The 15186-nt window shown below is 42.6% G+C and overlaps 1 protein-coding gene and 1 pseudogene across 1 annotated transcript; both read left to right on the top strand.

The window, feature by feature from the left end:
• Nucleotides 1-808: 808 nt before the first annotated feature.
• On the top strand, nucleotides 809-1993 carry LOC147004654 (melanoma-associated antigen B4-like). The gene has a single exon (XM_085837663.1). The coding sequence runs from the start codon at nucleotides 851-853 to the stop codon at nucleotides 1991-1993; it is 1143 nt and encodes a 380-aa protein (XP_085693789.1). The 5' UTR covers nucleotides 809-850.
• A 9550-nt stretch (nucleotides 1994-11543) lies between these two features.
• On the top strand, nucleotides 11544-14736 carry LOC147004653 (PR domain zinc finger protein 4-like; annotated as a pseudogene).
• The last annotated feature ends 450 nt before the right edge of the window (nucleotides 14737-15186 follow it).

The following is a 15186-nucleotide window of genomic DNA, read 5'->3' as shown; positions in this document are numbered from 1 at the left end:
CCTTTTGGTGGCCTTAGTGATCTGTCTCTAAGATATCTGCAACTGTATGTTGCTCTCAGTTATCCTGTCTCTACAGTCCTCCTCCCCTTTCTATCAGACTAATTCGGGTTGTCAGGGCACAAGCCTTTGTCCCTGTGTGGTGCTGTATGTGGGTCCATCTGCAGTGTTCTCTCCACTGTCTGTGTGGAGCTCTATGTGGGTTTGTACAGGCACAGATCTCTTTCCCTGTGTGGCGGCTTTTGTAGGTCTGTCTCTACTGGCCTCTGTCTCTGTATGGTAGCCTTAATATTTGCATAGACCTCTTCCCCTTTCTACCAGGATAATTGTGTTTGTCAGTACACAGGTCTACATCCCTGTATGGTGGCCTTAGTTGGTCTGTCTCTAAAGGTTGCCACACTTGTATGGAAACCTAAGTCTATCTGCACAGGTTTTGGCCACTGTATGGGGGCCTTATTGGGTCTGTCTTCATATGCCTCCACTTGTGTTTAGCAGTCTCAAGTGGATCCCTCTACAGACCTCTGTCTGTGTCCTGCACCCTAAGTTGCTTTGCATGGGCACAGGTTTCTGCCCCTGCATGGAGCTTAAGTAGATCTTTCTCCACAGGCCTTTACTCCTGCATTGCAAGTTTAAGGTGGTTTATGTGGATACAGGTCTCTGCCCTTGTGTGCAGGCCTACGTTTTTCTGTCTGCTTAGCCCCTCCAAGTGAAGCTAGTGAAAGATCTAACCCACTTTTGGAAGTCTGAAACTAGACTTTTATGCAGTGGCATAACAAGTTTTAATTTCCTCCACAGGGTTTGCAGAAAAGAGCTTGATCAACGAGTTCAGAAGTCCTGGTATGTTCCTAGAAAGATGTTCTCCTGGAAAGCTGCAAAAACCAGGTCTCCATTAAGTCCAAGGTATTCTCTACCTGGTAGTACAGCAGTACTTACAGGTTGTCATTCTTATCCTTCCAGATTCCTGCCAGTTAGCTCTTCTACTTCATCCCTGAGCACAGTCAACATGCCTAGGGGTCAAAAGAGTAAGAGCCGCTCCCGTGCAAAAAGACAGCAGTCACGCAGGGAGGTTCCAGTAGTTCAGCCCACTGCAGAGGAAGCAGGATCTTCGCCTGTTGACCAGAGTGCTGGGTCCAGCTTCCCTGGTGGTTCTGCTCCTCAGGGTTTGAAAACCCCTGGATCTTTTGGTGCAGGTGTATCCTGCACAGGCTCTGGTATTGGTGGTAGGAATGCTGCTCTCCTGCCTGATACAAAAAGTTCAGATGACACTAAGGCAGGGACTTCCATTCAGCACACACTGAAAGATCCTATCATGAGGAAGGCTAGTGTGCTGATAGAATTCCTGTTAGATAAGTTTAAGATGAAAGAAGCAGTTACAAGGAGTGAAATGCTGGCAGTAGTTAACAAGAAGTATAAGGAGAAATTCCCTGAGATCCTCAGGAGAACTTCTGCACGCCTAGAATTAGTCTTTGGTCTTGAGTTGAAGGAAATAGATCCCAGCACTCATTCCTATTTGCTGGTGGGCAAACTGGGTCTTTCCACTGAAGGAAGTTTGAGTAGTAACTGGGGGTTGCCTAGGACAGGTCTCCTAATGTCTGTCCTAGGTGTGATCTTCATGAAGGGTAACCGTGCCACTGAGCAAGAGGTCTGGCAATTTCTGCATGGAGTGGGGGTATATGCTGGGAAGAAGCACTTGATCTTTGGCGAGCCTGAGGAGTTTATAAGAGATGTAGTACAGGAAAATTACCTGGAGTACCGCCAGGTACCTGGCAGTGATCCCCCAAGCTATGAGTTCCTGTGGGGACCCAGAGCCCATGCTGAAACAACCAAGATGAAAGTCCTGGAAGTTTTAGCTAAAGTCAATGGCACAGTCCCTAGTGCCTTCCCTAATCTCTACCAGTTGGCTCTTAGAGATCAGGCAGGAGGGGTACCAAGAAGGAGAGTTCAAGGCAAGGGTGTTCATTCCAAGGCCCCATCCCAAAAGTCCTCTAACATGTAGTTGAGTCTGTTCTGTTGTGTTTGAAAAACAGTCAGGCTCCTAAAGAGTAGAGAGTTCATAGCATAACAGAACCAACATGTATCCATTCTTGACCTGTTATACATTAGTAGAATGGAGGTTATTTTTGTTACTTTTCAAATGTTTGTTTAACTAAACAGTGCTTTGTGCCATGCTTTCCGTTAACTGCATAAAGAGGTAACTGTCACTTGTCAGATTTGGACTTGTTTTGTTATTTGCAACAAACTGGAACACATTATTTTGTTTTTACTAAAACATTATGTAACATTGCATTGGAGAAGGGATTGTCATGGCAATGTGATATCATACAGTGGTGAAACAACAGTGAAGTGGGAAAGTTTATATTGTTAGTTTTGAAAATTTTATTAGTGTGATTGATGTATACTTTTTTCTTTTTTTGTATAATGCTAAGTGAAATAAAGTTGGATTTGATGACTTTGCTCAAATTCATTAGAAAGTAAATTATAAAACTCTATTACTTTGATATTTTCTTCAATCATTAATTAAACATTGGTTATCTGGAAGTTTCTCTGGTAGCACAGGATCTAGTATGAAATGGATTTAGTATAGGCACTGACAATGAGTTATCAGTGTCTAGCAGCCACAACATATAAGAAAGAGGGTAACATACCGTATAAGCTATAAATGGCATAGAGACGATATGAGAAATATGACAAAAGCTAAGTATAAATCATTATGGACTATACTAGAATAGGCAATAAAGATGGTATACATGAACCAAAATGCTGCTTTCCAAATATTGCTATGATATACTAATTATGTAATATTTAGACTGCATATGGGTTTGTTCTCTGTTAGTAGACAAATTAAAATTTGTGTTTTGAGTCAAGGACTAGCAGTCTAATTACATGATATCTATCCAAATTATTCTTTTTAGCATTTTTACCTCCCAAATATTGTGCTCTCCTTTATAGTTTTGCAAACTATAAGGCAAAATATTTGGCAGCTGCAATTTCATCAGTGGGAAGAAATTTGAGTGAGGTTGTGTGGTGGCCTGAATGAGCCTGCAGGAATGGTAAGGACCAGACTCATGATTCATTAGAGGGCAGAGACTAGGCTTGAGTAAAGAAACAACTTAAATATTATTTAGGAATTTGAGAGTGTTACAAAGAAATGTCCACCTAGGGCAAGAATGGACAGTCAATTTTTTGCCACAGAGAAGATGAATATATTATACTGACTGTACATATGATATTGAATTTTCTTTTGAAAAAATACAAGTGGTACTTGAGAAGAGGTACTAAGATGTCACTAAGTGCTTATTCTTAGTATACACATATATAGCCAGAGTCTTGTCCATTAATAGGGAATTTTAATAAGTCACAATCTTCATTCTAAATTATTTTAGTAGGGCTGAAGTGATGGCTCATTGGCTAAGAGTAATGGCTGCTGTTCAATTTCCAGTACCAATGTGGTGGCTCACAACCATCTGTAACTCTAGTTCTAGAGGGTCCAATGCCTTCTGGCCTCCATGAATACTGTGTGCACAGGATGCACAGATAAACATGCAGGCAAAACACTGATTAAAAAATAAAAATAATCTTAATGATAACTACCATGTCTTTAAAGACAGAGTCTCTGCCTTATAATGTGGCACGTGAACTTTATCATATTTAAAATGCAGTCTAAGAACTAGAAGTTTCTGAAGTCAACAAGAATAGTAGAAAGAAGAGCTAGAGCAGTCACTTAATGAATTCCTCAGAAGTAAACAGCACTACACTCCTGCAAGCCAGAGGCAGGCCTTGTGTCACTGAATCATTTTTACTCATTACTTTAAAAATTCTGGCAGTAAATATATGACTTTCAACCTAAAATACTGCTTTTGCAATGCAGAGTTAAAAGAAAAACCAAAGAAAATAAAAAAAAAAAATAGTGAAGTGTTACTTAACTGAGGAACTGATGCAGGAGGACTGGGAGTTTGAGGACTGCATTCAAGACCTCCTGGGATGCATAGCAAGACCCATCACAAAGGATTACTTGACAGTATTTGCCTAAAACTCAATAAAAATCAACCACAAACAATTAGAGGTTCAGAAACCATAGCTTTAAGCTTTCCTATAGAAAGTTAGTATCTTTACATAGAAATTACATAAAAGGCCACGCCTGTATGGAAGAGTTACATATGTATCTCCATTCTTTGTATGTAACAGCAGAACACCTGTCCAGAGCTTTCGATTTACTATTTCAGCTTGGCTATGATTATCATTACTGGCACATATCTGTCTCCTATAGGGTCTGCAGAGGGGTTAATAACAAGGGTTTGGAGTGAAGTAGCTATTACTTAGAAGTCTTCCAAAAGAGGAATGCTGCTCAAAAAAAAGGATTTGCAGAGATCCCAGCCTGGGGTCTGCCCTCAGACCTAGAAGGCTGAGGTGGGTTTTTAAGGCTGATATTTCATCTCTCAATGGCCACTGTCCCCGGGTACAGGAGAGCTATGCTTTGCACAGGTGCCCTGAAAGTAAGAGTCTTTCTACATGTGACATATTTCCCTTAAGTATTGTGTGATCTTACTCGTATATCTAATGTAAACTACTTGGAATCTAAGTTAAATGAATGATGAGATTAGAGGCTCATGAGGACGAAGGGAACGGAAGAGTTGGGGAAAAGTTGGTAACTGGTTAGTAAGCTACAGCTGGAAGTAAAAACCTCATACTCTTGCCCCATTTGATGACTTCTAATGACAATGATATTCTGTAATTTCAAAATGCTAGGATAAAAAATTAGTATTTTTACTACAAGAAATGTTTTAGGAAATATTTATAGTCAAACTTTAATAGTACACAATAAATACATGTAGTAAAATATCACATGGTACCTTTTAAATATGTACAATTTAAATATAAAGAGGAAAATCTTGGCCTCCAAATATTTAAGATTAGGGCCTGGAGAAAGGACTGAAAGTAAACACGGGAAAGAACCACAAGAAGCTTGAATTTGTTGTCTCTTCTGGCAAGGTACAGATAGCTGTAGCCCATCTGATATTGGTTGACTTCTCTGGAGTCTCATGGAAAAAGAAAACTTGGTCTGAGACTTTGGGATGAGACAGTGGGCAGCAGTTTCCACTATCTTTCCAGGAACAAATGCAGCATGATGAGTGATAGAACAAGGGTCAGCAATCCCAGAAACTAAGGTGGTATACAACCTGACTGTCATGTGCACTGGAACAAATTGTGTGAGGCTGTCAGTCAGGCATTTACTGGAAAGGGTAATAGTAATACAAAGGCCTTGGCAGGAGATGGGGGCAGTTAAAAAGTAGGGCACAAGTCCTAACAAGTTGGCCTAAATCAACATTCCAGTATAGATGACATTGAGACTCATAAGATCTCACCCCTAGCTGAGGATATATTGGTAACTGATGGCTCCTGAGAAAGAGAGGCTGAGTTTTCTTCATGGTTGTATCCCCTGGTAGCTTTCCCATGCTCCACCGGATGACTCTATTGAATGAAAAAGAAATAAAACGTAGGAGATATCACTGTTCCTAGGTCTGATGGAGGAAAAGGGTTAATATAGATATGTTGGAGAGTATAAGCAGAAGCTGAGACATCTGGAAGAGTCTAGAGTCCACATGAATAGACAGAGTTGTGACATGTGAAGGAGAGGGAAGGACAGAGAGGGAAACCAGGTGCAGCAGCCAGGAAGCCCAAAGTTACACAGGAAGCCTCTAACCAAAAATGTTACATAGGGAAGAGCAGCCCAGCCCCCTGCACTGGAGATTTCAGGGTAGGGGATGAGGTAGGCCAGCCAGGAAGGCCTTGTAGCAGGTAAGACTGAGGGATGCAGGGAGAACCTGGCTGCCAGGTCAACTTTGATATGTTCAGTAGGTACCTCAGCTGTTTGTCCCTGTTTAAAGCATAATGAAACATAACACGTATACCTATGTATATCTGGACAAAACTAACTGGACTAAGTGGTCTATTAAAAAAAATTTAAAAAAAGGATAGGAGAGAAAACCAGGTAGGCAGCCTGCAGACCTTCTCCCCTCTCTGTTTCCCAAAACCAGATCCTACAGTGTCATCCCTAGCTCTGAAACAACACCAGCTGCAGCCTTCGCTTGTCTCTCCAGACATCTGTAGATCCATAGGCCATCCACACCTAGCCACATTCCCCACACTAGATGCTTTGTCCCAGACCCCAACTCCAGCAGATAGCTATGCCTCCCCTCAAAATCAGGTAGGCTGCACTCAGACCTTCTCTCTCTTTCTTTGTTCCCTTAGGCTCAATACCCCACTCTCCTCCCTAGCACTCAAACAGAACACAAACTGCAGGCTTCTCTCAACCCTGCCCACATCTTCTGTAGATCCTACAAACCATCCTTCTTTACCTCCATCCCCGACCTGGTTGCTGTGTTCCAGACCCAAACCCTAGCAGTAACCCCCTTGTATCCGAAAGGGCAGCTCCTCCCCGGGCAGCAAATAGTATGAAAGCAGACCCATACTTCTCCTGAGATCCAGTTCTCCTAGTCTCATCCCCAGATCTATAGCTGGAAACCTACTGTGGTCTTCCTGTCTTCTATGACTCCATACCAAACATCACAAAGATCTTCTCCAGCCTTCCTTTCTTCAACTCATCCCATTTGTCCAAACTCTAAAACCAGCAGGCATTCCCTATGAGCACACCAGCTGAACAGGCCAGGAAAACAGGCATCACACAGCCAACACATTCCCTTAAATTAGAGAGAGGAAACAGAAGCCGAGGAACAAAGCAACCACCCAATGAAGACAAATCCAGAAATCAGAATCTAGACCTTAAATCATCCCCAAACCAGATGTCAAAACACCACCATAAAAACCACAACCATCAGCACCCAAGGCAATATGTCTCCATAACAGCCCAGTTATCCCACTTTGGGCCTTGGGTACCAGAGGTTTTCCACGAAGATCTCTGTCCAGGCTTCGTTTGAGGGTAGCAAAGGGAAGCGAGTGCAGGCAGGAAGAGGAAGTCTCTGCCATGCCTTCCAGGTAGCTCAGTAACTCCTAACCACTTTGCACTGAGACAGGTCAGGCTGGGCCAAGAAGAAGCAGGCTATCCAGTGAGGAGTGTGGCGGGACCTTAGGTGGCTCTTTGGAAGAGAAGATCTCTTCCCAAGTGCTACAGCTTTTGGAACAAAAGAGTCAAATCATGGAGTAGTTCTCGCACACCTTTTATTCCCTGAATAGGATTTATATATAGTTTTGGGGATGATTCAGGGTTCGACAGCTGGTACTTCTCATTGGCTTGGACAGAGAATTTGGGGGAAACCTTATTTGCATGTGGGAAGGCTTGGTGCTGCTCCTATGTGACTGATAGCCACACTCATCTCCTGTGGGGGCTGTGGGGGCAATAACTTCAACAGGAGCCAGGTCCAGGAGACATGATCAAATGCCTTCTGTCCCATGTAGGTGGAAATCACCACCCATTGGGTCCTCGAGGGTTCAAGACTAGTGCTCAACTGGAGACCAGGCGGTGTGCAGCCCACTGCCCCACAATCCCACCTTTGAAGGCCCTGAACATTCCAATATACCTAAAGCATGCACACATGTGCATGCACAAACACATACACACGCCTCTTAAAACCAACTATATAAAGATGATAGAGATCTTTGAAGAGGAAATGAATAAATTCTTTAAGGGAACCCAGGAAAACCTAAACAATTAGAGGAACTGAATAAATCCCTTACAAAAAGACAAAAACAGTTGAAGCTTGTGGAGGTATTTCTTATAGGTCTTCTAGTGTTGACATATATACCTGTTCATTATTTCTAAGAAGCAGGCATTTCATGTGCATGATGTGATAAAATGGCCCATAATCAAGAAAGACCATGCACCTTGCAGTCAGAACCCTCCATTCACCGCTACTGAAAAGACCCTTTGAAAAGGAACATGGGAATGCAGATACTATTTCTCCTGGAGATTTGTGAAATAACAGAGTCTATTACATATAGTATTTTTTAAAGGTTTTCAGTTTGGGGCCAATTTTGAAGATCTTGGAAACAATCTCTTAGGACCTAGATAACTGACACATTTTACCAGAGTGGCTAGTGTGACACTATTAAGAATAAACTGGATATCCTTGATAATGAAATTCTAAGTATACTGAGAAGAGCTCAAGAACAATCCACTGATGATCTTACTAAACGTGACCCCCATAAAGTACAACAATGCACAAGAGACCAGAGAAACTCTGAATACATTATAGAGATTTTCTAGGAAAATCTCAAATATTTATAGAATTAGAAAATTTGTTACAATCAATTTGAAGGCATAAAGGCCCCAAGGGTACTGACATGTGCCCATCAGTGATCTTTCACACTATGAAATCTTATAGGTCTCAAAAGACTATACAGAAATCAGGATTATAAAAGTCCAACAGTAATATTAGCCAATGTCCATGATAGTACTCACATTGTATCACTTACTTTTTCTTTGCTGTTACTGAATATCTGAAAACTGAAGGGAAGAATTTTGTCTCACAGTTCAAGGGGATACAAATATGTCTTGGTAACAAATGATATGGCTTGGCTTATCTTACTAGAAAAATCCCTGTCTGATCATTCAAAACCAAAATTCAAAAAGTAATGTCTAACTTCCTAACATCATAAGGTTCTGGTTAACCTTATGATGTTCTGAGAACATCCCTAGTTCTGAGAACAGGGTTCTGAGAACTCCCCTAGTAGTGTTCTTATAAGTCATCACAATGCTTTCACTTAAGGCTTTGCAATAAGAACTATTTTCTTATACAAAGAGCCATGAAGAAATATTTGCATGGTAGATGAGAGTGCTAAAGAGTTCCAAAAGATAAGGCTGTAAAAATGCAGATACCTGAAAGTAAGGGAGTACTGTACAAACATGAAACTTTGCCTTTTCTATGAGAATTCCATTTAAAGCAAGCCATAGGGCTAGAGAAATAGGCTTAGTTAAGTTGGGCAGTTTTAAGAAAGAAGTGTTTAATACCCATTACTTAGCTTCAGAAAGCTCACTCAGTTTAGACATGTGAGACATAAGCAGTCCATTTGCCCAGAGAACTTCAGTGGGACGAACTTCATATCTCACTGTAGGGATCATGAAAGGGTCTCAGAGGTCAACTGCATTCAGACATCTTTTTTTGCCCTTCTAGGGTAAAAATGTGGACTAGGAAATTCCATTATGACAATTGCTTGGAAGACAGTAAAGAAAATACAGAAAACATACAATCTCAGAAATAATTAAATAATCACCAGGGAGTGATGTAAAAGAAAGACAACATACAGATGTCAGAAACGTTCTACAACTAGAATTCCATCTGTCTTCAAGGAAGAGGAAAATAATACCTCACGTACAATGAGAGTGGAGGCAGCACCTCTGACAAACAAGTAGCAATTGTAGCCACATCAGAAGCCCCAATTTTCCAAGGTCTTGAATCTAGCACAGGTATGGTGTGACAGTGACTTTTCCTGTCTTGAAAGCTAGCACTGTTGAATTCCCTTGCCTTATTCCTCATATCTGGAAGTGCTGTAAGCAGGCCTCATAATTTGTCCCACAAATAATTGTAGTCTTCCTAAGTGTAATAACATAATGTAGGAGTGGGGTGTTCCCAAATATGGCAACAACAAAAAGTATTTATATAAAATAAACAAAATTTACTTCAAAATTAAATGTTAGTGAGTCTAAGGCATTTCCAGCAGTACTTACTTGCGTTTCATCATGGGGCTTGAGTGTAGCCTTGGTTCTGAACACACAATATGCACACTGTGAATATTGCCATTACATTGAAAGTTACATGAGTGTTAGCACTCGATATATAGCAACACAATATCAATTTTCATAGGTGTATGAATAAATCCCATAATACATATACTACGTAAAAGAGCAAAGAAAATGATAGTGAACTTTTCCTTTTTTTCTTATTCCATTATTTCTTTCAGCAAATAACAAGACATATACCATGATATTCTTAGCTTATTCAAAGAATGTGGGAAAAATTAAATCATAATAAATTAGACATGCCACTCACGGTTTTGCTGACTTAACACCCAGACATTACATTTCCATCTGTTCTTAAATAGTAGTAATAATAAAATGCATATGAAGTCAGTCACCACAAAGTCTGTAGAGTCTTTGTGTGATACTTTAGTAGATGAGTAGTGAAACTAGGACGTAAATATAAATAAGAGATTTAGGAATAAGTAGTAAGGAGGGCAGAAATTTCTAAATGAGCTGTAGGTAACCTGAAGCCAGGCATTTTGAATCATTTGGGAATTGCAATGTATGTACAAAAGAGAGTATATCATATTAATTGATGGTGAGCTACATGAGACTATGAACTTGTGAACAAAAAGACTAAGGTAATTATTCATATTGGAGATCAGAAACTAAAAGCTGGGCTTGAGTGATGATAGTATATGCTTTTAATCTCAGCACTCTGAAATCAGAGGCAAGCAGCTCTTGGTGAGTTCCTGTTCAATGTGCTGCTCTACTGTGTGAGTTCCAGGATGGCCAGTACTATGCAAATAATCCCTGTCTAGAACCCTGCCCCAACTCCTAAAATCTAAGCTGGTCTGGAAGAAGTAATTAACATTTACTTGGGGATTATAAGTAAATGAGAGTAAACCACTGGCATCTCCACTTGGGCCAAGGATCTAAGTTGTCTAGTCTCATACATGTGAGCATACCAAGAAAGGTACCACCTGCAAGATGTTTCTGAAGGAAGGATAATATCCTAAAAGAGAAGCCACAAAGCCATGATGATTATACTCTATCCTGGGCAGAGTGGTTAGTAGAGCCTATTTCATTAAAAGGAACACTTTAATAATTAGATTACCTTGAGTGCAATGTGGTAAACTCTTAAGAGAGAGCTTTATTTTGGCGGTGAACAAATGATCACCACCTGGATGTCTCCAGGTATCTGAGTGGTAGGTTTTAGTTTTTTGATGTAAACAGTATGACTACTGAGGTTTAATTTCATTGTATGGAATTTCCCCCAAATTAATGAAATGACTGTTTCACATGAGAAAAAGTATTGTAGCTTTATTTGCAACAGATTTATTTTTGCTGAAAATGTTGCATATTTTTTATATATACTGACATTTTAAAAAGGACAAGGTTGCTGGTAGTAATGTCTAGTGTTAAAATGAAAAATAAAATGACAATACTTATAAGCCACAGCTTCCATGTCTCTTTAAAAATATTTATTTCTGGGCCCTGAGAAGGCAGTGGGCCTGACCTGGCAGAGCCAGGCTGGAAATGTTAGGGGAGCTGTAAACTGGGCGCGGGTCCCGGGAGGCAGGAGTGTCCGGGCCGAAGTCAGGCCGGAAGAAGAGCCAGGTGGCTTGCGCCTCAGGTCAGCCAGTCTGGTTGCCAGCACTTCTGGGAAAACAGCCCCTGGCGCCACCCCGCATACCAGGCTCTCCCTGCAGAGCACAACCAGGGGCCCTCGGAGATGGTGGAGATGTTGGGCAATGCTGGGAGGCGTGGCCATGGGCAGGATCTGGTAGCAAGTGACCCTGTCCCCAGCGGGCACCTAGCAGATTCAGGCCCCCTGTCCTGGATGCGCAGGATGAATGACAGGAACTTAAGCCCAGTGGAAATGGAGCAGCTGTCTTCATCCTCTGTGAGCAATGAATGCCCTGCCAGTCTCAGGAAGTCACCTGGGATTGGCTGCCTCTCCCTCTCACAGTGCTGTCCCTGCCCCAGGACTTCCAGTGGCAATTCCAATCCTGGGTCCCTCCCTGAGCTCTCTGCCTTGTCTCTGATGCTCCCCGTGGGTATTGGCGACTGAGGAGTAATGTGTGAGCTTCCGGAGAGGAACTACACCCTACCTCCACCACCTTACCCTCACCTAGAGACCAGTTACTTCAGAACCACTCTACCTGGCATTTTATCTTATTTAGCTGACAGACCACCTCCTCAGTATATCCTCCCCAACTCCCCAACTCTATAAATGTTGATGGAAATACAGCATTATCTATCACCAACAACCCTTCAGCACTAGATCCCTATCAGGCCAATGGAAATGTTGGATTAGAACTAGGCATTGTTTCAATAAACTCTCGATCTGTAAACACACATGGTGCCCAAAGTCTTCATCCTAATGATGGTCACGACGTAACATTGGACACAACAATCACTGTGGAGAATGTTTCTAGGGTTACCAGCCCAATCTCCACAGATGGAATGGCAGATGAGCTTACAATGGATGGTGTTACAGGAGAGCATTCCCAAATCCCAAATGGCTCCAGAAGTCAGGAGCCTCTCTCTCTGTGGATTCTGTGAGCAACAGCCTTACAGCAGACGCTGTAGGACATGGTGGTGTGATACCCATTCATGGGAATGGTCTGGAGCTTCCTGTGGTCATGGAGACTGACCACATTGCAAACCAGGTCAATGGGATGTCTGACAGTACTCTCAGTGACTCCATCCACACTGTAGTCATGAGCACCAACTCTGTAAGCGTGGCACTCTCTACCTCACACAACCTGGCCTCCCTAGAATCTGTTTCCCTCCATGTGAGCAATGAATGCCCTGCCAGTCTCAGGAAGTCACCATGGGTTTGTTGCCTCTCCCTCTCACAGTGCTGTCCCTGCCCCAGGACTTCCAGTGGTAATTCCAAACCTGGGTCCCTCCCTGAGCTCTCTGCCTTCTGCCTTGTCTCTGATGCTCCCCGTGGGTATTGGCGACTGAGGAGTAATGTGTGAGCTTCCCGAGAGGAACTACACCCTACCTCCACCACCTTACCCTCACCTAGAGACCAGTTACTTCAGAACCACTCTACTTGGCATTTTATCTTATTTAGCTGACAGACCACCTCCTCAGTATATCCTCCCCAACTCCCCAACTCTATAAATGTTGATGGAAATACAGCATTATCTATCACCAACAACCCTTCAGCACTAGATCCCTATCAGGCCAATGGAAATGTTGGATTAGAACTAGGCATTGTTTCAATAAACTCTCGATCTGTAAACACACATGGTGCCCAAAGTCTTCATCCTAATGATGGTCACGGCGTAACATTGGACACAACAATCACTGTGGAGAATGTTTCTAGGGTTACCAGCCCAATCTCCACAGATGGAATGGCAGATGAGCTTACAATGGATGGTGTTACAGGAGAGCATTCCCAAATCCCAAATGGCTCCAGAAGTCAGGAGCCTCTCTCTCTGTGGATTCTGTGAGCAACAGCCTTACAGCAGACACTGTAGGACATGGTGGTGTGATACCCATTCACGGGAATGGTCTGGAGCTTCCTGTGGTCATGGAGACTGACCACATTGCAAACCAGGTCAATGGGATGTCTGACAGTACTCTCCGTGACTCCATTCACACTGTAGTCATGAGCGCCAACTCTGTAAGCGTGGCACTCTCTACCTCACACAACCTGGCCTCCCTAGAATCTGTTTCCCTTCATGAAGTTGGCCTTAGCCTAGAGCTTGTGGCTGTCTCTTCCATCACACAGGAGGTTGCCATGGGGACGGGTCATGTAGATGTATCTTCAGACAGTTTGTCTTTTGTACCATCTTCACTGCAAATGGAAGACTCCAACTCAAACAAGAAAAACATGGCAACCTTGTTTACAATTTGGTGCACTCTTTGTGACTGAGCCTACCCCTCAGATTGCCCTGATCATGGACCAGTGACTTTGTTCCTGATACACCGATAGAGAGCAGGGCAAGAAGCAGGTTGTTCTCTGCCAGTTCATTGTAGGAAGAGATGTTGGTGTATGGACTGCAGAAACCAACCATTCCTGTGCGGACTTGCTTCGGGCCTCTAATTGGTCAGCAGAGTCACTCCTTGGAAGTAGCAGAGTGGACAGATAAGGCAGTTAACCATGTCTGGAAGATATACCACAATGGTGTTCTAGAGTTCTGTATCATTACAACTGATGAAAATGAGTGTAATTAGATGATGTTTGTGCGCAAAGCCAGGAACTGTGAAGAAGAATTTGGTGGCCTATCCCCATGATGGAAAAATCTATTTCTGTACCTCACAAGACATCCTTCCTGAAAATGAGCTGCTTTTCTATTACAGCTGGAATTATGCTCAACAGATAGGTGTTCCTGAACACCCAGATGTGTACCTCTGTAACTGTGGCAAGGAGTGCAGTTCCTATTCATTGTGTTCAATGTGCCCCCAGGCTTTTTTCTCGCCTTCCAAACTCCACATTCTCTTTATGGGTCACATGGGTATGAAGCCTCACAAGTGTGATTTTTGTAGCAAGGCTTTTAGTGATCCAAGCAACCTACAGACACACCTCAAAATACATGCAGGTCAGAAGAACTATAGGTATACTTTGTGTGACAAGTCTTTCATGCAGAAGGCTCACCTGGAGTCTCAGATGGTCATCTACACGGGTGAGAAGAATCTCAAGTGTGGTTACTGTGACAAGCTGTTCATGCGTAGACAGGACCCCAAGCAGCATGTGATCACCCACACACAAGAACACCAGATCAAGTGTCCAAAGTGTGATAAACTGTTCTTGAGAACAAACCACTTGAATTGAGCATCTCAATTCTCACGAAAGAAAACGAGATTGTGTCTGCGAAAAATGTGCAAAGGCTTATCTAACCAAGTACCATCTCACTCACCACCTAAAGACCTGCAAAGACCCCAGCTCCAGCTGCTCTGCACAGGAGGAGGAAGAGGATGATGACTCAGAGGAAGAAGGTCTCACAGACTCCATGAGGACAGAGGACTGCAGGATGAGCAGTGCTATTTATTCAACAGATGAGTCTCTCTCTGCACATAAATAGGAGGAGAGAACAACTGCTTTGGGTGGAGCACACATTGGGAAAACATAAAACCAACCCACTGTTAGAAGTGGACGGAGTGGAGATAGCTAAAGCACTCACAGAGCAATGTCCAGTGGATTCTTTAAGATGGACTGGCAGACGAGGCATGCATCTGTCCTACTTCTCAGTAATGGTTGGCAATGAGAGGGCCAACTTTTACTCTCTGTTTATTTACATGTAATTTGGGAGATACATTTATGCTTGAGTCAAAGTGCCCTTTTGTCCACACAAATCAGATTTCTCTCACATTGTTCCATTCCCCCCCCCTGCCCCCAGCCAAGGTGACTTGAGCCTTCCCACTGTTAACTACACACTAAGCACTATTGTAAGGAGTGCATTTCAGAGAGAGTTGTAACAGCTTTGCAAGTGTTAGGGCGACTGTGATTGGTTAGTTAAAAAGGAACACCTGCC

This window comes from Mus caroli, unplaced genomic scaffold (assembly GCF_978045245.1).
Source record: "Mus caroli unplaced genomic scaffold, Mus_caroli_1 scaffold_5, whole genome shotgun sequence".
NCBI lineage: Eukaryota > Metazoa > Chordata > Mammalia > Rodentia > Muridae > Mus > Mus caroli.
The sequence above is the reverse complement of the archived record's forward strand: the minus strand, read 5'-3'. Positions and strand labels throughout refer to the sequence as shown.

Bases quoted from the DNA above. Each gene is read 5' to 3' on its own strand.
- LOC147004654 (XM_085837663.1), top strand. From the start codon at position 851: ATGTTCTCCTGGAAAGCTGCAAAAACCAGGTCTCCATTAAGTCCAAGG.